Here is a 23,292-nt window from a genome sequence, read left to right on the forward strand (position 1 = left end):
CAGGTTTTTGAATGTTCTGTTTTCCCTGACTGTCTAACTTTTATTGGATTGTTAGTTCTCAAAGATGGTTTTAAAACAATGTATATAGATCAATATCTTTTCTGCAAATGTAATTTAATTTGTCACATGCTTCGTAGATAACAAGTGTAGACTAACAGTGAAATGCTTCCTGACGGGTCCTTTTCCAACAACGCAGAGTAAAAATAACATGGCTATATACAGGAAGTACCAGTACTGAGTCGATGTGTAGGGGTACCAGGTAATAACATGGCTATATACAGGAAGAAAAACACCTGTTTCACCTGACCTTTAACCTCTGACCTCTGTGTCGATTACCTTTAACCTCTAGGTATCAGGACCAATCTGCTGGACTCAGAGGAACACACCTGTTTTACCTGCAAACAGTCTGACGTCTCACCTGATGCTCTCATCGCTAACAAGTTCCTACGACAGGTACACACTTACAGAGACAAACCACACACACACAATCGTACACAGTCAGTCAGTCACTAAATAATACACACTATTGCTTTATTTATTCATTCAAAATGTCTCTCTCTCTCTCCCCTCCCTCTCTCTGCTGCTTTCTCTCTCCCCTCCCTCTCTCTCTCTCTCTCTCTCTCCCCTCTCTCTCCCCTCTCTCTCCCCTCCCTCTCCCCTCCCTCTCTCTGCCGCTCTCTCTCTCTCTCTCAGGCAGTGAATAACTTTAAGAATGAGTCTGGTTACACCAAACAGCCACGAAACAAAACCCTGCACCAGTCTGCCCCACCGCCAGCACGGCCTCAGCCATTCAGAACCCTCGGCTCGAGACAGCAGGACCCGCTATTGGCCAACGCTCGCCAGCAGGACCCGCTATTGGCCAACGCTCGCCAGCAGGACCCGCTTATGGCCAACGCTCGCCAGCAGGACCCGCTATTGGCCAACGCTCGCCAGCAGGACCCGCTGTTGGCCAACGCTCGCCAGCAGGACCCGCTGTTGGCCAACGCTCGCCAGCAAGACCCGCTGTTGGCCAACGCTCGCCAGCAAGACCCGCTATTGGCCAACGCTCGCCAGCAGGACCCGCTATTGGTTAACACCTCTCGACCCCCAGTCTCCCTCACCCCTCCTTCTGTCACCCTGACACAAGCCCCGCCCATTCAGACCCCACCGATTGGACCACCTGAGGTGTCAATCACTCCTGACCCCGCCCCTGAACCACACCGGTCGGAGCCACAGCACTTGGCCAATCAGAACGAGCCACCGCCGCCGGGGTGAGTTGCCGTGACTACGGACGCCACACAGACACACATCTCAACTGTTGGTGACTGATTGATTAACTGACTGATTCATTGGTGTTTTTTTTTTGTAGTGAGATGGAGGCGGGGCCTTACATGATGTCCGAGCCACCAATCAGATCAGCCGACAGCGGACCTCAGGTGAGACACCCTGCTACTAAACTCAGCAAAAAAAGAAATGTCCCTTTTTTCAGGACCCTGTCTTTCAAAGATAATTAATCCAAATAACTTCACAGATCTTCATTGTAAAGGGTTTAAACACTATTTCCCATGCTTGTTCAATGAACCATAAACAATTAATGAACATGCACCTGTGGAACGGTCGTTAAGACACTAACAGCTTACAGACGGTAGGCAATTAAGGTCACAGTTATGAAAACTTAGGACACTAAAGAGGCCTTTCTACTGACTCTGAAAAACACCAAAAGAAAGATGCCCAGGGTCCCTGCTCATCTGCGTGAACGTGCCTTAGGCATGCTGCAAGGAGGCATGAGGACTGCAGATGTGGCCAGGGCAATAAATTGCAATGTCCGTACTGTGAGACACCTAAGACCGCGCTACAGGGAGACAGGACGGACAGCTGATCGTCCTCGCAGTGGCAGACCACGTTTAACAACACCTGCACAGGATCGGTACATCCGAACATCACACCTGCGGGACAGGTACAGGATGGCAACAACAACTGCCAGAGTTACACCAGGAACGCACAATCCCTCCATCAGTGCTCAGTGGTGTGTCACAGCATCATCGGACTGAGCTTGCTGTCATTGCAGGCGATCTCAACGCTGTGTGTTACAGGGAAGACATCCTCCTCCCTCATGTGGTACCCTTCCTGCAGGCTCATCCTGACATGACCCTCCAGCGTGACAATGCCACCAGCCATACTGCTCGTTCTGTGCGTGATTTCCTGCAAGACAGGAATGTCAGTGTTCTGCCATGGCCAGCGAAGAGCCTTGCAGGTGCCTTGGTGGAAGAGTGGGGTAACATCTCACAGCAAGAACTGGCCAATCTGGTGCAGTCCATGAGGAGGAGATGCACAGCAGTACTTAATGCAGCTGGTGGCCACACCAGATACTGACTGTAACCCCCTTTGTTCAGGGACACATTATTCCATTTCTGTTAGTCACATGTCTGTGGAACTTGTTCAGTTTATGTCTCAGTTGTTGAATCTTGTTATGTTCAAACAAAATGTTTACACGTTAAAGTTTGCTGAAAATAAATGCAGTTGACAGTGAGAGGACGTTTCTTTTTTTTTTGCTGAGTTTAGTTGTCTTAGAGGCTACATAAGGCTCTTATGACCTGTCATCACCTGTCATAGCCTCTGTAGATTCTAAGACGCACTATAATATGTTTTGTTCCCATTTTTTAAAACCTGTATCTCATTTGCATTTCCTAAAATGTCCCTGTATATTTTCCTGAGCCCTCTCTCTGATTTGGTTCCTCAGGGCTACCACATGCCTCTGATTGGTCACCCTCCGCCCATAAGGCCCTCCCACCCATCAGGTCCACCTCCGCAGCCCTCCCATTCCCACAGAGGAGGACCCAGACCACCCTGGGACAGGTAGCACACTGATCAAAACAGGACTACTGTAGAATACAGGACTATAACATGTAGTGGTCAACTGATCAAAACAGGACTACTGTAGAATACAGGACTATAACATATAGTGGTCAACTGATCAAAACAGGACTACTGTAGAATACAGGACTATAACATGTAGTGGTCAACTGATCAAAACAGGACTATGCTGTTGTTTTATATCACTTTGCATAAAGAGCTACTAAATGACTCAAGTCTAAATTGTAACCCCTCCTCTCTGTCTCTCACTCTGCCCAGACCCTACAGACCTCTTTCTGACCACGTTCCCCCCCCTCGCCACCCCCCTCCTTCCGCCCCGGGCCCAGCCCCTCCCCTCTACCCCGGCCCTAACCTCTACCACCCACCGCCCCAGTCCTACCCCCCTCCCTACTCCACTGGCCCCCCTCCCCCTGTTAACTACCCCCCCTCCCAGCCCCTCTACCCACCCGGCCAGATGCCTCCGGGGGTTAATGCCCCCTGGGTGCCCCCCCCCAACACCCAGCCTCACTCGCTGGGCCCCCCGCCCCTCCTACCCCCCGGACCACCCCTCTCCAAGGAGGACTTCTACAGACAGAGGAGACTCAGACAGGACCAGTGAGTTACACCTGATTCATTCATTGACATGCTGCTAGCCTGATTCATTCATTGACATGCTGCTAACTTGATTCATTCATAGACATGCTGCTAGCCTGATTCATTTATTGACATGCTGCTAACTTGATTCATTCATTGACATGCTGCTAGCCTGATTCATTCATTGACATGGTGCTAGCCTGATTCATTCATTGACATGCTGCTAACTTGATTCATTTATTGACATGCTGCTAGCCTGCTAGCCTGATTCATTCATTGACATGCTGCTAACTTGATTCATTCATTGACATGCTGCTAACTTGATTCATTCATTGACATGCTGCTAGCCTGCTAGCCTGATTCATTCATTGACATGCTGCTAGCCTGCTAGCCTGATTCATTCATTGACATGCTGCTAGCCTGCTAGCCTGATTCATTCATTGACATGCTGCTAGCCTGCTAGCCTGATTCATTCATTGACATGCTGCTAGCCTGATTCATTCATTGACATGCTGCTAGCCTGCTAGCCTGATTCATTCATTGACATGCTGCTAGCCTGATTCATTCATTAACATGCTGCTAGCCTGCTAGCCTGATTCATTCATTGACATGCTGCTAGCCTGCTAGCCTGATTCATTCATTGACATGCTGCTAACCTGATTCATTCATAGACATGCTGCTAGCCTGCTAGCCTGATTCACTCATTGACATGCCGCTAGCCTGCTAGCCTGATTCATTCATTGACATGCTGCTAGCCTGATTCATTCATTGACATGCTGCTAGCCTGCTAGCCTGATTCATTCATTGACATGCTGCTAGCCTGCTAGCCTGATTCATTCATTGACATGCTGCTAACCTGATTCATTCATAGACATGCTGCTAGCCTGCTAGCCTGATTCACTCATTGACATGCCGCTAGCCTGCTAGCCTGATTCATTCATTGACATGCTGCTAGCCTGATTCATTCATTGACATGCTGCTAGCCTGCTAGCCTGATTCATTCATTGACATGCTGCTAGCCTGATTCATTCATTGACATGCTGCTAGCCTGCTAGCCTGATTCATTCATTGACATGCTGCTAGCCTGCTAGCCTGATTCATTCATTGACATGCTGCTAGCCTGCTAGCCTGATTCATTCATTGACATGCTGCTAGCCTGCTAGCCTGATTCACTCATTGACATGCTGCTAGCCTGCTAGCCTGAGGCTGGTGCTTTCAGACGGGGATAGTAAACAATGGCTGCGTTTACACAGACCGCCCAAATCTGATCTTTTTCAGATCCCTACATCTGAATTGCTGCCTGTGGAAAAAACGCAGACAATGTGCCAAACTAGCCCGCCGTCGCAATGGCACAGAATGTTACGCAGGCTAAGTAGCCCGACCTGGCCAGACCTTCTTATTATTATGGCATGTGACCAGTCCTGTCTCTCTGTGTGTTGCCAGGGTAACGTCCAAGCTGGATGAGTTCACTAAAGACTTTGCCAAAGAGCTGATGGAATACAGACCTGCCCCCAAGAGACTGAGACGATCCTACTCCAGGTAACACGGATATAATGACGAGACACAGCAGGTTAAACCACTTCAACTTATTTATACAGATATATTCTCTGATATCTAGGACAGGTTTTAGAATGATATGAATTGCGTAGGAATGGCAATCAGACATATCAACTGTTTCCCCCCACCCCCACCCCCCTCCTCCTCCCCAGGTCTCGTTCCTATAGCCGTTCTCCGTTCAGTCGTTCCCCCTACTCCCGATCCCGTTCTCCCCGCTCTCGCTCCAGGTCTTACTCCTACACCCCCAGCCGCTCCCGTTCTCGCTCCAGGTCTTACGGACGCTCCCCCTTCTCCAGACGCAACGGAGGCCGGGGAGGACGCAGCCGCTCCTACGGCCGCTCGCCGCGCTCCCGCTCACGCTCCCGTTCCTACGGCTACCGCCGCTCCGGCTCTCCACGCTCCCCTCCGCCTTACCGAGGTGGTGGTGGTGGTGGGGGCTGGGAGGGAGGAGACGGAGCTGAAGGAGGAGGGGGGTATCGGCCCCGGTCTCGCTCCCCGGGGGGCTACAGGAGGAGCAGGAGTCCAGGAGGGGTCAGAGGTCACCATAAGCCCCCCCCTCGGGAGCCCCCCCCCTACGACCCTAAAGGGGATCCTGACCTGTCTCCTGGGGGCAGGGAGCGCTGGGAGAGAGACAGCTACAGACAGTGGGAGAGGGAGTACAGAGACTGGTACAACAAGTACTACAAAGACTACAGTACCCAGCATGCCTCAGTGCACCACCGTGGTGGCCGGGGCAGCAGAGAGAGGGACCGCCTCACCCCTCCACCCAGAGACTACTCCCCCCAGGGGCGGGTGAGGAGGGGTGAGAGAGGGGGACCTCCAGGACCCCACAGGACTCACTACGCCCCCCCCTCTCTACCCTCCGCCTCCGTCAGGGGGGATGGAAATAAGGAGCGCACAAAGGGAGGCGCTAGTAAAGAGCGCACGCTGGGGGGGGGCACCAAAACGTCAGAGGGCGGAAATAAAACTCTGAAAGCGAAGAAACTGAAGAAGAAGAAGAACGGGGAGGAGCTGGATTCAGCCAACCAATCACTGGACAGGGGCGATGCTACACCCGTCAGGGACGAGCCAATGGATGACCTCCACACCCTGACCCCTAGCAAAGCCCCACCCACCTCCACTAAGGTCTCGACCAACAAGGCAGCGCTGCTGTCTGGTAAAACCCCTCCCACCTCGTCCAGCAAGGGCCAACCAGAGAAGAGCAGGAAGGAGAAGGGGGGGAAGGGGAAAGTGAAGACGGAGGGGAAGGTTAAGAGAAAGACAGGAGGAGAGGCGACGATCACAGCCTCTAAGAACAAAGAGTCTTCAGCCACTAAACCAACCAAAGCATCTAAGGTCAAACCAGACGAGCCAATCAAGAGAGAGAAGGGGCGGAGCACCACCACTGTTAGAGGAGGTGTGGCTAAACTCCCCCCGCCCCGCACCCTCCCCCCTCACCCCCACGACCTCCCTAAACACCTGGGCGACGCCCGAGGGGGGAGGAGAGATCCCATTCAGAGTGTCGGGGTACGACCCCCTGGTCGCCCCCTCCAGCCTGCACCACCCTCCCCAGCAGAGAAGAGGAGGAGAGAGGAGGCGAGGGAGAGGGAGAGGGAGAGGGGGATGGACAGGGGGATGGGGGGCCCCCCAGCTAAGCTCCGCCGTACCGAGGGTCTGTACCCCCAGAGAGGACTTCCAGCCAAGCCTCCCCTCCTCCTGAACCTGGCATGCAGAGAGACGGGTAGAGGAGAGGGCCTGCTCCCCATCCCTGGTACCTCACAGACAGGGAGGCTGGACCGTTTCCATCCTATCTCCATCTCCATCCCCGGGCCTGGCTCCTCCATGGACCCAGGGAGAGAGGGGAGAGGCGACGGGCTGCTGCCCACCCCGGGGAGCTCTGAGGCAGGCAGAAGAGAGAGCGACAGGGGGTCTATCTGGCCTCTCATGGGTCTGCAGGTGAAACCCTTCCCCCAGAGGAGAATCAAACTGAACAGAGACCTGGGGAGGAGCAGTAGTACGGTCCGTACGGAGGAGAGACCAGCTACTAATCTCACCACTACTACCACTGGTACTACTGGAGAGAGACCTGCTAGTCCTGAGAGAGGAGGAGGAGAGAGGGATGGAGGGACGGAGAGAGTGGAGCGGAGGTCGTCTGGCGAGAGGTCAGAGGTCAGGTCTGTTAGGTCAGAGAGGCCGTCGTCAGGGGAACGTTTGCCGGAGAGGTCGGAGAGAGGAGGAGGAGGAGGAGGAAGGTCAGTCTCTCTGGACCGCATGACCATCGCGGAGCGCTCGGCCATCGCTAAGAAACCTGACGTCGCCAGGGAGAGGACACCGCCCACCGAGAGAGAGAGACCGGCTGAGAGCTCCAAGGAGAGAGAGAGACCAGCATCAGCCAAGACAGAGAGGTCATCATCATCCAGGGAACAGAAAGGAGAGAAGACCACGTCCTCGTCCTCCGTAGACAGACCTGCCTCTACAGGAGAGAGAGCGCCAGGGACCCAGAGAGAGACCGGAGCTGAAGACAGGGCAGCAGCGGCGGTGGTGGTGAAGGAGGGTTCTGGTTCTGGGAAGATCAGAAAGATCAGTAGAAAGATACTGGCTGATGCTGGTTCTGAGCCCACGGTCCACCACTCATCAGACCACTCTATCACTTCAACTGGGTGAGTTACCCTTTCAACCTCTGACCTTCAACACTTCTTTATTAACCAGTGTTACTACTGATCAATCATCATTGTGGTTTCAGACCAGACTGTTAGTCGTGAAATGACTGACCTTATTCCTTATATAGTGCCCTGGTCAAAACTAGTACCCTATATAGTGCCCTGGTCAAAACTAGTACCCTATATAGTGCCCTGGTCAAAACTAGTACCCTATATAGTGCCCTGGTCAAAACTAGTACCCTATATAGTGCCCTGGTCAAAACTAGTACCCTATATAGTGCCCTGGTCAAAACTAGTACCCTATATAGTGCCCTGGTCAAAACTAGTACCCTATATAGTGCCCTGGTCTAAACTAGTATCCTATATAGTGCCCTGGTCAAAACTAGTACCCTATATAGTAAGGCTGAACGATTTTGGAAAATAATCTAATTGCGATTTTTTGCCCCCAATATTGCGATTGCGATTTAATATGCGATTTAATTTATTTATCCTTTTTCCCCTACAAAACATAATGAATGATTTAAATATGACCAACACAATAGTATATACATTTAGTGTGAAATGTTCTTTCCCATAGGCTGGGTCTATTTGTTAGAATTAAATTCAAACATGTATGACTTGAAATAAATGACATTTTTATTGAACTGCTCATTACAGAAACATCTGTGGCTTTGCCACTGTGCATTTAAATAATTTAAACAAAGGCATGAACTTTGTAAACACTGTGTGCAAAAGGTACAGTCTTAAGAAAAAAATAATTTTAAATTGTATGTATCTTACTGCTCCCAAGTCAGTAACATTTCACACAACTGAAACAAGGAATTTGCTTTGAAAATATTTTGTAAAATCAAAGTAAATAAAGTTATAAATAAAAAATGAGAAATGCACTTTTAATTTAGACAAACTATTTTTTATAAACGATTTGAATATTATAATATAAAATAGATGAGCCTCACTTATCTCAAGTACACAACAATAACACACCACACAGACTAAAGTTCACTACGAGTATGGCACTGCCAGCCATACTTATCCAACAGTTCTGTTCTCAGTGGCTCACAGGTTTTTTGCTAAGAAAACCAGAATATTGACTTTTTCTGGCTTCAAGGATGAGCGAGTGCAAGTCACAATATTCCCTCCTGTGCTAAAAAGACGCTCTGAGGGAGCGCTTGTAGCAGGTACACAAAGATACTTGCGTGCCATGGTGCACAACTGTGGGTAGCTGATCTTGTGCACCCTCCACCAAGCCAATGGATCATCTTCTCCATCAATGGTAGGAGTCATCAGGTAATTGTTTATCTCTGCCTCTGCGACATCTTCAAGATTTACAGGCAAAGAAGGAGAGGCTGAACTGGTCTTGAAAAAACTGCCAAGAGACCTCTTCGTCTTTTCCCCCAAGGACTGTGCACTTTGAGGCATCTGAACAGTTTCAGTACGAGACCTCTTCTCCTATTAGATGAAAACAACAGCCATTAGTTTTCCAGTTAGATTTTACAGAAAATTTTTGTTTTTGTGAAATACATAATTATTTACCCAATGATATGTACGTTGTGCCAAGTCTACTATCTCTGTCTTCAGACGAGTCTTGATAGCAGGGATGTTGTCTGTACTGATGTACTGTATTTTGAACCTAGGGTCCAGGAAACAGGCAACATCCAAAAGCTCCTGGATGTTTGGGTCTCCATATTTGTTATTGAGGTATGCTAGGACTTTGGTTTTTATTGATTTAGTCAGGTCAGTGTCCTCAGCATCTTCAGCCAGGACTGATGTGGCAAAAAGGTGGAGAACTGGCTTGAGGTAGGAGATGCTTACATACTCCTCTCCAGAAAGAGCATCAGTAAACTCCAGTAGAGGATGCAGTGCCTTGTGAATCGACTCCAACACGTCAATATCCTGCCAGGTTGGGATAAGGGAGCGTGCATATCGATCTCCAGACAATACCTGAGAAATGGCTTTGGCCTGTTCAAGCACTCTGGCAATCATCATTTCTTTAGAACCCCATCTTGTTGGGCACTCCGTTATGAGGTTGTGCTCAGGGAGTTTGAGCTCTCTCTGTGCCTCCGTCAGGGCTGCTTTCTTCTTCCAACTGTGGGAAAAGTGCCCCACCAGCTTCCTGCACAGTGCTGTTGCCCTTGACACTCTGTCATCTTTGAGTGCATTTTCTAAAAGAAATAAAAAGTAGTGTATTACACACAATTTGAGTTTTGATACAAGGCTCTCACTATTACACACTCAAATTAGCTGTAATTCTGAAATACACACATCCACAACACATCCTCTCTCTCTCTCTCAATTCAAAGGGTCTTTATTTGCATGTCAATTCTCTCTCTCTTTCTCTCTCTCTCTCTCTCTCTCATAAACACTAAAAAAACATGTAAAAAACAAAAACAAGAAAAGAAAAAAAATGCAGGTGGGCATTCCACCACAGACAGACATATGATATAAGCAAGTAAAATGAATTTACATATTAGAAAAGGAGTGGAAGTATGAATTTATTTAATCCCATCCGATTTATATAATATCATTTATATATATTTGTATATTCAGCTTTACTAATCGACGCATCTCTCGCACTCGCGCACACACACACACACACACAACACACACACACACACACACACACACACACACACACACACACACACACACACACACACACACACACACACACACACACACACACGATAACTTACCAATGGCAAGATGTAATCTGTGGCCAAAACATTGGAGCCTCGTCCATTCATTAAGCCGCGCAGCAAGCACCATATTCGACGCGTTGTCCGTCGTGATGCAGACGTGATTCTCCTCGTGGAGATCCCAGCTGACAAGCCCTTCTCTCAGGCCGGCTGCAATATTTTCCCCTGTGTGATCGTCTGGGAAGTAGGTAGTTTGTAGGCAGCGAGCTCGGAGGTTGAAATCTTCATCAATAAAATGGACTGTAAGACTCTGGTACGGCTCAGCTGTGCGGCTTGACCACATATCAGTAGTGCTAGCAAAAAACTCCACCGTTTTAAGTTCCGCGGCGACTTTCTCTTTGCACTTTTTGTACAGCTCCGGTATGGCAGTCTGACTGAAGTATGTGCGGGAGGGTATACTGTAACGTTTATCAAGCGTATGTATTAATGCCATGAACCCAGGCTTGGTCACCGTGCTGAGAGGCATCATATCTTTGGCTATGAACTCGGTTATTGTCCGAGTGATTTCTCCGTGCCGTTTTGAATTACGTTCATACGGAGTGACACTTTCGAACATTTCTGTCAGTGATCCCTGTCTTGAGGTATTTGGCTTGTCTCGCGCACTGATGCTCGGCATTTTGGTCATACAACTGTCATGCATTGATTTGTGGTATTTTTTTAAGTGCTGAAACAGGTTTGTAGTGTTACCCCGTGAAGTAGCAATCGGAGCACGGCATGCTCTGCACAACACCTGACGCTGCTCAGCATCTTCTTTTTTAAAACCAAAATAGTTCCACACCACCGACGTGCTGTTCCTCTTCGATATTAAAGTATCAGCTGTGTCAGTTTCTGACTGTTCCGTCGAGCAAGAGGCCATTGCACTGGACAGCATGAAAAGTCGCGTCACGTGACCACCTCAAATCGCGCACGTTGCGATTAGAAAATCGCGTTCAGTCAAATCGCGATATTATCGCGAATGCAATTAATCGTTCAGCCCTACTATATAGTGCCCTGGTCTAAACTAGTACCCTATTTAGTTGGTCTAAACTAGTATCCTATATAGTAAACTAGTATCCTATATAGTGCCCTGGTCAAAACTAGTACCCTATATAGTGCCCTGGTCTAAACTAGTACCCTATATAGTGCCCTGGTCAAAACTAGTACCCTATATAGTGCCCTGGTCTAAACTAGTACTCTATATAGTGCCCTGGTCAAAACTAGTACCCTATATAGTGCCCTGGTCTAAACTAGTATCCTATATAGTAAACTAGTATCCTATATAGTGCCCTGGTCAAAACTAGTACCCTATATAGTGCCCTGGTCTAAACTAGTACCCTATTTAGTTGGTCTAAACTAGTATCCTATATAGTAAACTAGTATCCTATATAGTGCCCTGGTCAAAACTAGTACCCTATATAGTGCCCTGGTCTAAACTAGTACCCTATATAGTGCCCTGGTCAAAACTAGTACCCTATATAGTGCCCTGGTCAAAACTAGTACCCTATATAGTGCCCTGGTCAAAACTAGTACCCTATATAGTGCCCTGGTCAAAACTAGTACCCTATATAGTGCCCTGGTCAAAACTAGTACCCTATATAGTGCCCTGGTCTAAACTAGTACCCTATATAGTGCCCTGGTCTAAACTAGTACCCTATATAGTGCCCTGGTCTAAACTAGTACCCTATATAGTGCCCTGGTCTAAACTAGTATCCTATATAGTAAACTAGTATCCTATATAGTGCCCTGGTCAAAACTAGTACCCTATATAGTGCCCTGGTCTAAACTAGTACCCTATTTAGTTGGTCTAAACTAGTATCCTATATAGTAAACTAGTATCCTATATAGTGCCCTGGTCAAAACTAGTACCCTATATAGTGCCCTGGTCTAAACTAGTACCCTATATAGTGCCCTGGTCAAAACTAGTACCCTATATAGTGCCCTGGTCTAAACTAGTACCCTATATAGTGCCCTGGTCTAAACTAGTACCCTATATAGTGCCCTGGTCTAAACTAGTACCCTATATAGTGCCCTGGTCTAAACTAGTACCCTATATAGTGCCCTGGTCTAAACTAGTACCCTATATAGTGCCCTGGTCTAAACTAGTACCCTATATATAGTGCACTGGTCTAAACTAGTACCCTATATAGTGCCCTGGTCTAAACTAGTACCCTATATAGTGCCCTGGTCTAAACTAGTACCCTATATAGTGCCCTGGTCTAAACTAGTACCCTATATAGTGCCCTGGTCTAAACTAGTACCCTATATAGTGCCCTGGTCTAAACTAGTACCCTATATAGTGCCCTGGTCTAAACTAGTACCCTATATAGTGCCCTGGTCTAAACTAGTACCCTATATAGTGAATAGGGTGCCATTAGGGACGTAGCCCCGTCTCTGTAAATATGCCTAGTTGATGTCTCTCTCTCCACTCCCTGATCCTAGATCTGTGTATATAACATGGTTATAATGGTTCTTAGTTGATGTTCTCTCTAACCCCTGATCCTAGATCTGTGTATATAACATGGTTATAATGGTTCTTAGTTGATGTTCTCTCTAACCCCTGATCCTAGATCTGTGTGTTCCATTAGCAGCAGGGCTGTAGAGGAGAGGTCTGAGCCGGGCCAGAGCCAGGGTGCTGTGTCAATACCCCGGGACCTCCAGACCCAGAGGAGACCCAGTCCCGTCCAGTTCCCCAGCCCAGGCAGGGAGAGGGAGCGTGGGACCGGAGGCGTCCTCATCCAGCCTCCACCCCGGTCCAAGTGGGAGAGAGAGGAGGAGGAGGAGGAAGAGGAGCAGCAGCGCTCTGGGTCCAGGGAGAACGGGGCGTTGGCGGTTTCCTCCTCCGGGCCCAGAGACGCTCTGAGGGAAGCCTCACCAGTGCCACCTAGAGGCCAAGGCAGGGAGGTGCAGGGTAGTAGCTCGAAAACAGCCAATTCAGAGGGGAAGAGAGGGAAGGAGGAGGGGAAGAGAGGGAAGGAGGAGGGGAAGAGAGGGAAGGAGGAGGGGAAGAGGAGGAGGGAGGAAGCCAGAGGGCTCAAAGAGGGGCAGGTGAACTTTAGTAAACCAGCTAAGACTGACTCCAGAGGGGTGAAGGAGGAGGGAAGAGGAAGGGGAGGGAGGGACGAGAGTCGAGGGGCGGGGCCAGAGCCAAGGCGCCAGCGCCTGTGTTCTGACCTCGGCAGAGAGACGGACGAGGCGGCCTTCGTCCCCGACTACAGCGAAGGGGAGGGGTCAGACGGAGAGAGGGGCAGTGGCCTGAGCCATAGCCCCTCCCACAACACGCAGAGCCCCGCCTCCCAGAGCCCCGGCGGCTCCCCTAGCAACCACAGCGGCTCCACGGCAACGGAGAAGAAGAAGAAGAAACACAAGAAACACAAAAAACACAAGAAGCACAAGAAGCATTCTGCCGACGCTGAGCCTCCCGCCGCAGGAAGGAAGGAGCACAAACACAAGAACAAGAAGAAGAAACACAGGAAGAATAAAGAGAAGGAGGGAGGAGAAGGGGGAGGAGGAGGGGGAGGAGGGGGAGAGACAGGGGAGAAGACTGAGCAGGAGTCTGCCACCATCTGAGACCCTGTTAGCTCAGGATAGCTAATGGTTAGTTTTCAACCTGAGTTTTCTAGTTCACGCTAGCTCCGTTAGCATCTAGCTAAAGGCTACAACTGAGACTGCTAGGTCACGCTAGCTCCGTTAGCATCTAGCTAAAGGCTACAACTGAGACTGCTAGTTCACGCTAGCTCCTTTAGCATCTAGCTAAAGGCTACAACTGAGACTGCTAGGTCACGCTAGCTCTGTTAGCATCTAGCTGTTGCTTACAACCTCGAGTTTGCTAGCTCTTTTAGCATTTAGCTAAAGGTTACAACTGGACTTGTCCTTCTTGGGGGGGGATACTTTATGTCACATTCTTTTTAAATACTTAAGCTGAGCTGGATATAGTTGATGTATAATGGAATCACTGGAATAAGTGGAGCTCATCTCAGATATTTGTAAAGTATTTGATGTATTTGTGACCCCCCCAAGGTGAGAACTGTAAAATAAAGATTCTCCTCTGTTTTCTGTTTAATGTGATGCAGTTTTTTTTCCTGTGTCTATGATGCAGGTTCTCTGTGAATGTGTTTTTTTTTTTGTACAGAGATGACACTGCAGTATTTTCTATTACCCCTTTTGATCAATGGGCTATAAAAGGTGTCTGAAACTCTGAAGTGTCCCAAAATGGCACCCCTGTTCCCTATATAGTGCACAACTTCTGACCAGAGCCTTGAGTCATAAGGGACCCTAGTCTTATAGGGCCTCGGCTCATAGGACTCTGGTCAAACGTAGTGCACTGTATAGGGAACCGGGTGCAGTTTAGGACACTTCCCTGATGTATAAGGAGGTTAATCTCATCATGTTCATATGAACTGATCTGAGGTCAGGCTAACTGAATAGTTGAATAGGAGGTTAATCTCATCATGTTCATATGAACTGATCTGAGGTCAGGCTAACTGAATAGTTGAATAGGAGGTTAATCTCATCATGTTCATATGAACTGATCTGAGGTCAGGCTAACTGAATAGTTGAATAGGAGGTTAATCTCATCATGTTCATATGAACTGATCTGAGGTCAGGCTAACTGAATAGTTGAATAGGAGGTTAATCTCATCATGTTCATATGAACTGATCTGAGGTCAGGCTAACTGAATAGTTGAATAGGAGGTTAATCTCATCATGTTCATATGAACTGATCTGAGGTCAGGCTAACTGAATAGTTGAATAGGAGGTTAATCTCATCATGTTCATATGAACTGATCTGAGGTCAGGCTAACTGAATAGTTGAATAGGAGGTTAATCTCATGTTCATATGAACTGATCTGAGGTCAGGCTAACTGAATAGTTGAATAGGAGGTTAATCTCATCATGTTCATATGAACTGATCTGAGGTCAGGCTAACTGAATAGTTGAATAGGAGGTTAATCTCATCATGTTCATATGAACTGATCTGAGGTCAGGCTAACTGAATAGTTGAATAGGAGGTTAATCTCATCATGTTTCATATGAACTGATCTGAGGTCAGGCTAACTGAATAGTTGAATAGGAGGTTAATCTCATCATGTTCATATGAACTGATCTGAGGTCAGGCTAACTGAATAGTTGAATAGGAGGTTAATCTCATCATGTTCATATGAACTGATCTGAGGTCAGGCTAACTGAATAGTTGAATAGGAGGTTAATCTCATCATGTTCATATGAACTGATCTGAGGTCAGGCTAACTGAATAGTTGAATAGGAGGTTAATCTCATCATGTTCATATGAACTGATCTGAGGTCAGGCTAACTGAATAGTTGAATAGGAGGTTAATCTCATCATGTTCATATGAACTGATCTGAGGTCAGGCTAACTGAATAGTTGAATAGGAGGTTAATCTCATCATGTTCATATGAACTGATCTGAGGTCAGGCTAACTGAATAGTTGAATAGGAGGTTAATCTCATCATGTTCATATGAACTGATCTGAGGTCAGGCTAACTGAATAGTTGAATAGGAGGTTAATCTCATCATGTTCATATGAACTGATCTGAGGTCAGGCTAACTGAATAGTTGAATAGGAGGTTAATCTCATCATGTTCATATGAACTGATCTGAGGTCAGGCTAACTGAATAGTTGAATAGGAGGTTAATCTCATCATGTTCATATGAACTGATCTGAGGTCAGGCTAACTGAATAGTTGAATAGGAGGTTAATCTCATCATGTTCATATGAACTGATCCGAGGTCAGGCTAACTGAATAGTTGAATAGGAGGTTAATCTCATCATGTTCATATGAACTGATCCGAGGTCAGGCTAACTGAATAGTGACTACTGGAAGTTACTGTTAAACTTTGTTTTAAATTAAAATGTTTTTTCCCCCTTAAACTCTCTTGACTGTTGTCTTTTCATTTATAGTTTAATTAAAACGAAAGTCTAATGTTTATCAGAATCCCACCGTTCTTCCTGTTCGACAGTGTGAACCATGTGTTTTTAATGACTTTGGCATGTTTATTTTTTTCAGATGTAACTGGTTTATTTTCGAAACTGGTAACACTTGTAATCCCCTCCTATCTTATGTTCAGAACCTTTTGATCGGGGAATTCATTGGAGTTGAACACGTCTCTCAACCCCTGCATCATTTAATGCAAAATCAAAGGTTTCTGTGAAACACCATCAGTACATTTTTAGTTTAGTCACCAATCCATAATGATCGGCTCACTGGTTAGTCATTTTAACATTGTTATGATGAGTTTCTCGGGTATCAAGTAATTAAGGATGCAAGAATATACTTAGACAACTATGTGGAAAGTTAATACAAATGTTTAATATTCGGTACCATGGTTAGTTCTAACAAAAGTCACGTGCTTCGGTTCATATATATATATATATGACTAGAGTCTAAACTATGCTAGATAACTGAGAATTCACCCCTCTCTACCTTCTATACCTGAATCCAACCAGATTCTCAATATATTTAATCAACAAAGGTATAAATTCTCAGTCATCTATCTCATGCACTCTCAAACCGGCTGTGGACTCCGTCTGAGTAAAAGATAGATACATTATTAACTACTATATATTCACGCTAAAAATATATGTAGTCCAAACCTTACTGATATATAAGGAAAAATCCCACATAGAACCTCCCCATTAAAAATAAAAATGACCCCCTTGTATACACAATTTTCAAATATACCCATCATCTTAGACATGCTACCAAGAAAAACATACATAGAAATACATTCATGACATCATCCGCACAAATACAATGATACACGACCCCTTTCTAAGTCACATGGATATTATAATATGGTCAAATGAATATATTGCAATAAAAATAACGTCAGTCTTCTTCATCCATCTTCATTCAAGAGGAACCCCAAGCTTTTCTCTGGTCACTTGGGGGGGCGGCGCCGTCTGATCGACTGAGGTAGTCTAGTTTCCCACATCTTCAATCCCGTAAAACCTTTAAATTCCACATTATACAGTTCCAACTTAACATTCCCCCAATCAACATTATTAATGGACTCTAAACTGGAATGTTTTATAGGATGGAGTGAAACGCATTGCTAGCTATATCCTGTTCAACCTGTCAGTGCCACTGACTGGCTAGCTAGCTAGCGGTTAGCGCTAGTTAACGTTAGCTATCATATTTTTGCACAATTAAATGTGATAGCTAACTAGCTTTTCTGGATAATTTAAACACTTCTATTTTTTGGTGATGACATTCCTGTCTTAATACCCATATGTATGTCAATATAGTAGCGTCACTGTTCAGTAACATGCAAGTAAGCGCAACAGCTAAGGTAGCAACAATATGACCTGACATTAAAGACTAAACAATATGACCTGACATTAAAGACTAAACAATGTGACCTGACATTAAAGACTAAACAATGTGACCTGACATTAAAGACTAAACAATGTGACCTGACATTAAAGACTAAACAATATGACCTGACATTAAAGACTAAACAATGTGACCTGACATTAAAGACTAAACAATATGACCTGACATTAAAGACTAAACAATATGACCTGACATTAAAGACTAAACAATATGACCTGACATTAAAGACTAAACAATATGACCTGACATTAAAGACTAAACAATATGACCTGACATTAAAGACTAAACAATATGACCTGACATTAAAGACTAAACAATATGACCTGACATTAAAGACTAAACAATATGACCTGACATTAAAGACTAAACAATATGATTAAATATACCTTAAATTCCACGTTATACAGTTCCAACTTAACATTCCCCATTCCTCAATCAACATTATTAATGGACTCTAAACTGGAATGAGATGATATAGAAGGATAATTAGTCCTCTCCCTCCTCGCATTAATAACGGCTGATACATCTCTAGCTGTAATCACTGGCATGTTAGTAATCGTTTGTACAGATCTCAAAATCAAACAAATACCCACAAATTCTGACAAACTCCAACCATTGATTATGTAAGAATGGGCTGCCATCAGTCAGGATGTGGCGCAAAAGTTAATTGACAGCATGCCAGGGCGGATTGCAGAGGTCTTGAAAAAGAAGGGTCAACACTGCAAATATTGACTCTTTGCATAAACTTTATGTAATTGTCAATAAAAGCCTTTGACACTTATGGAATGCTTGTAATTATACTTCAGTATACCATAGTAACATCTGACAAAAATATCTAAAAACACTGAAGCAGCAAACTTTGTGAAGACCAATACTTGTGTCATTCTCAAAACGTTTGACCACGACTGTACATATCCCATAAATTCGGAAGTCTCCCTTCTAAATCATCCCGTAATGTTTGTATTGACAAATTCAACAGGCTGAACCACATAGATAAGGTCGTTTAAAGTACAGACTCCACATATTGCCCTGTACAGTGGAGGAAGAGTACCGGTAACGAGTTCAAACAGGTGCAGTTAATACAGGTAATGAGTGGAGAACAGGAGAGCTTCTTAAAGAAAAACTAACAGGTCTGTGAGAGCCGGAATTCTTACTGGTTGGTAGGTGAGCAAATATTTATGTCATGCAATAAAATGCAAATTAATTACTTAATCATACAATGTGATTTTCTGGATTTTTGTTTTAGATTCCGTCTCTCACAGTTGAAGTGTACCTATGATAAAAATGACAGACCTCTCTACATGCTTTGTAAGTAGGAAAACCTGCAAAATCGGCAGTGTATCAAATACTTGTTCTCCCCACTGTATATTATTTCCACAACACCAAAAAAAACCTGGAATCGGTAATGTTCCCACTTTTGAAATGCTCCTGTGTGTGTTCTCTGCTGTATAATCAGTTCACTTGAGGTGGTAAAGCAGTTCGTACAGTCAGCGCAGTGGTACGGTTTCTCTCAGGTGTGTATTTCTCTTGTGTGAAGCCAATGGTTCCTGACTTAGTGAATCTCTTCCCACATTCATCACAGCTGTGAAGTTTCTCTCCGGTGTGAATCCTCCTGTTGTACGTCAACCCCCGGGCCTGAGTAAATCTCTTTTCACACTGAACAGCTGTACGTCCTCTTTAATGTGTGGATTCTCTGGTGATTCCTTAAGGAATCTGATCTTAAAAAACTGAGTCCACACTCGCGCAGCTGTAATGATTGTTTTTGGAGTGAGTTCGCAAGTCACCTGACGTGACAAACTCTTCCCACACTGATCACAGTGGTGTGGCTTCTCTCCTGTGTGCCTTCTCTTGTGTACTTTAAAAGGCGAAGGGCTGGGCAAAGCTTTTCCCACAGTCAGGGAAAGGGCAGTGGTATGGCCTCTCTCCTGTGTGTCTTCGCTGGTGAATTCGCAAGGTTGTCGTTGCGGCAAAGTTGTTCCCACAGTCTGAGCAAGAGTACGGTTTCTCTCCCTTGTGAAGACGCTCGTGTTCATTGAGAGAATATTGCCGAAGGAAGCTTTTGTCACAGTGGGAGCAATGGTAAGGCTTCTCTCCGGTGTGTATAAGCTGGTGTTTCTTCAATGCGCCTTGCGTTGTGCAGCTCAACTCACACAGAGCATTGGTACATCTTCGTCTCTGAATGTGTGAACTTGTGTTCCTTTAAAAAGTCAAGTCTTGAAAAGCTCTTCTTGCAGTCAGAGCAGTGATAGGGTTTCTCTCCTGTGTGTATTCTTCGGTGTGTCCCAAGACTGGCTCTATGTGCAAACTTCTTCCCACATTCAGAGCACTCATACGGTTTCTCTCCAGTGTGAATCCGCATATGACTTTCCAGTGCCCTGGCAGAGGACAGACTAGCACCGCACTGGGAGCAGCAGTGAGGTTTATCTTCTGTGTGTCTGACCTCATGTTCTTTCAGAGATCTGTTGTTAGTGAAACTCCGCTCGCACTTAGAGCAGTGGTATTGCTTTTCTCCTGTGTGAATTTGCATATGATTTTTCAGGTGATCTGACCGTCCAAAACTCCTCTGGCAAACATTGCAGCTGTGTGGTTTCTCTCCTGTGTGAATTATCTGGTGTTTGTACAGGGCTGAACTAGTGCCAAAGCTCAACTTACAGTGGGAACAGTGGAAGGGTTTCTGTCCAGTGTGTGTTCGCTTATGCTGCTCTAGAGAATGAGATGATCCTAGCTTCTTGCCACACTTGGGGCATTGGTAGAGTTTCTCTCCAGTGTGCACTATGTTATGTCGCCAGAGTCCACTCTTAACAGCAAACCTCTTCCCACACTCAGTACATTGGTGGGGCTTCTCTCCGGTATGTCTAAGCTGGTGACATCTTAAAGTAGACGACTGTCGAAAGCTTTTCCCACAGTCAGTGCATTGGTAAGGTTTCTCCTCTGTGTGAATCCTCTGATGTATTCTGAGTGACTTAGCAGAGGAAAAGCTTCCCCCGCACTGCTCACAGTGGTGAGGCTTCTCTCCTGTGTGTATTCGTTTGTGTTCAAACAGTGTTGAGGCTTGTTTGAAACTCTTCCCACACTCAGAGCAGTGGAACGGTCTCTCTCCACTGTGAGTCCGCTGGTGAGCTTTTAAGCTTTGTGAAGTAACAAATCTCTTCCCGCAGTCAGAGCAGCAGTGGGGTTTTTCACCAGTGTGTTTTATTCTCTCATGTATCCGTAACCCACTGGAGTATCTAAATCTCTGCCCACATTCTGAGCACTGGTACGGTTTTTCTCCAGTGTGGATCCGCATGTGTCCTTCCAGTGCACTGGCAGAGCAGAGGCTCGCTCCGCACTGGGAGCAGCAGTGAGGTTTTTCTACTGAGTGTATGATCTGGTGTGCCTTCAGATTTAATCTCTGAATGAATCTCTTCCCACATTGATCACAGCTATAAGGTTTCTCTCCAGTATGAATTCTCTGGTGTCTTCTAAGGTCTGCTGAAGAGGTGTAACTCTTACCACAGTCAGAGCAGCAGTGAGATTTCTTCCTTGTGGGTCTCTGCTGTTGTTTCTTGAGGTGTTCTGATCTGGGGAGACTTTTCTCTGCCTCCTCAGCATCAAGATGTTGTTTAGCCTTCCAAGATGACAAGCTTCTACTGAGAGAGTGACGGTTAGGACTGTCCCCTGTGAAGCAAAGACAGACAGTTATGGTTCCTTCTCCATATCGAAACCAGATTTTCACACTCTTGTAACCGAATTTAAGCATTTCAATCTTCAATGTAAAATCCTATTAAATCTTCAATGTCAATGTATCCAAGGGTGTAGGAGTGCTTGTAACGATTCTATTTAAACAGATTGTATTTAGTGGTAATTAATTCTCTCATGTATCCGTAGTGTCCCACAATAAATGTATGTAAGAGCATAAACCCACTTATCTCCAGTGATTTCCTGCAGTCGACCAGCCGCACAGACACCCTCTTCAGACCCAGCAGTAAGGGGCTACCGGGAGAGGTACGACCCAGGGACTCTGGGAGGGGTAAGGGGGAGGAGGGTTGGAGGGAGGATGAGACAGATGTTTCCTGTTAACCCAAAAAGAGAGTAGAGGGTGTTGTCATATTGGTACATTGAGAGTAAAACACCACAATAAAAATGAAATAACACATATGGAATCATGTAGTAACCCCCCCAAAAAAGTGTTAAACAAATCAAAATATATTTTATATTTGAGATTCTTCAAATAGCCACGCTTTGCCTTGACAGCTTTGCACACTCTTGGCATTCTCTCGGAGAGTGGGGCGGCAGGTAGTTTAGCGGTTAAGAGCGTTGTGCCAGTAACCGAAAGGTCGCTGGTTCTAATCCCCGAGCCGACTAGGTGAAAAATCTGTCGATGTGCCCTTGAGCAAGGCACTTAACCCTAATTGCTCCTGTAAGATAAGAGCGTCTGCTAAATGACTAAAATGTAAAAATGTAAGTTGATCATATAAATGACGTCTCTTTTGAGCCTGAACTTCGTCAAACTAAAGGGCGGCGTACTGGCCATCGCTGTCCTCCTCCCGACCTGGCGTGTTGCTTGGCGGGGTTGCTCGCCCAGGGGCTTTACTTGGGGGATCCTTTGGGAGGGTCTCTTTTGCGAGTGTCTCTTTTAACGGCCATTTCAGCGATTTGTGGAACAGTGAAGAGTCAGATTTTGTATTCGGGAATGGAAGTCAGGTTGTTAAATAACAGAAATATGACCGTTTACGTCAATTAGCAGCTGTGCTAGCTTGCTGACGATAGTTCGTTAGTTGAATGCGGCCCTCTTATGTCAAGTCGCGTTTACAGCGATTATAACGCTTCTTTCACTGTTATGAAGAGAAAAAGAAAGAGATGAAGAACCTTGATTTGGACATTCTGCCGACCAAGTTAACCGAAACTGTGTCAAAGGAGCAGACAAATATGCCCGGCTCTCCAGTTAGTAGCTCGTTCAGGAAAATCCGAGGCTTTGCTTGCGGCCTACTTTAGCAATCATCCCATTCAGCAATTCACGGCCATTATTACCGTTCGGGAGGGCAACGAGATATGAAACTATGTCAACAATACTTAGTAAAGCGAAATTATTTAAACAATAAATTAAACTGTGCTCTAAATTAAATAAAGTGTGTCACAACCTGGTGAAGCTCCGGGAAACGTGTTACCCGTCGACGTTTTTTATTTATTTTATATATATTTTACATGCATCTAACTCACCTGATTCATTGTGGACACTCGTTTGTGGTAGAAATATTAGTTCAATAATATCTCTCAGAAACCGGAACCTGTGAAAACAGTATAGAAAATGACCCCTACATTCAGGCGAAGTGAACCAGATGAGATGTTTATCCCTAGTCTGTTGAATTGTAGATTAGGGAGGTAGCGGTCGTTATATCTCTGCATAAAGTCACGAAAGAAAGACAGACTCCACCTTCACATCCATTCGACTGAAAACATTTCCTTCACATGACCAATCTGTCTGCAGCAGCTCACAAAATGGTTGCCAAAAGGCGGATCTTTTTTTTCAAAATAAGAGTCGTCCTGCAATGACAAGCGAAGTTGATCGATTTTTGAATCACTCTAATGCAGTAAACTGTGCATTGCAACCGCATAGGGGGGAAAACATAGATAATTTGATGCATTTAAAAAAAAAAAGT

General features: G+C 45.8%; 2 protein-coding genes across 2 annotated transcripts in view; one reads left to right on the forward strand and one right to left on the reverse strand.

Moving 5' to 3' along the window:
• Window positions 1-14,347, forward strand: part of LOC311126581 (uncharacterized protein) — a gene marked incomplete at its 5' end in the record, with an annotated part of 34,067 nt that extends 19,720 nt beyond the window's left edge. The window contains 8 exons of the mRNA XM_084200572.1: window positions 350-453; window positions 694-1,250; window positions 1,349-1,415; window positions 2,720-2,835; window positions 3,112-3,447; window positions 4,870-4,965; window positions 5,136-7,622; window positions 12,883-14,347. Coding sequence (XP_084056698.1) covers window positions 350-453; window positions 694-1,250; window positions 1,349-1,415; window positions 2,720-2,835; window positions 3,112-3,447; window positions 4,870-4,965; window positions 5,136-7,622; window positions 12,883-13,864 — 4,745 coding nt within the window. The remainder of the gene's footprint in view (window positions 1-349; window positions 454-693; window positions 1,251-1,348; window positions 1,416-2,719; window positions 2,836-3,111; window positions 3,448-4,869; window positions 4,966-5,135; window positions 7,623-12,882) is intronic.
• A 5,361-nt stretch (window positions 14,348-19,708) lies between these two features.
• On the reverse strand, window positions 19,709-23,084 carry LOC311126580 (uncharacterized protein). Its single transcript, XM_084200571.1, has 3 exons — window positions 22,853-23,084; window positions 21,558-21,705; window positions 19,709-21,310 (listed from the first exon to the last, which is right to left on the reverse strand). Exons 1-3 carry the CDS (start codon window positions 22,859-22,861, stop codon window positions 19,800-19,802), a joined length of 1,668 nt encoding a protein of 555 aa, XP_084056697.1. The 5' UTR covers window positions 22,862-23,084; the 3' UTR covers window positions 19,709-19,799.
• Between the last annotated feature and the right edge of the window lie 208 nt (window positions 23,085-23,292).

The sequence above is a fragment of the Coregonus lavaretus genome (assembly GCF_964263955.1).
Source record: "Coregonus lavaretus genome assembly, contig: HAP1_SCAFFOLD_1057, whole genome shotgun sequence".
In the NCBI taxonomy this organism is placed as follows: domain Eukaryota; kingdom Metazoa; phylum Chordata; class Actinopteri; order Salmoniformes; family Salmonidae; genus Coregonus; species Coregonus lavaretus.

Bases quoted from the DNA above. Each gene is read 5' to 3' on its own strand.
- LOC311126580 (XM_084200571.1), bottom strand. The intron at 21,311-21,557 runs GTGGGTTTATGC...TTTGCTTCACAG, and splicing joins CAGGAAATCACTGGAGATAA to GGGACAGTCCTAACCGTCAC.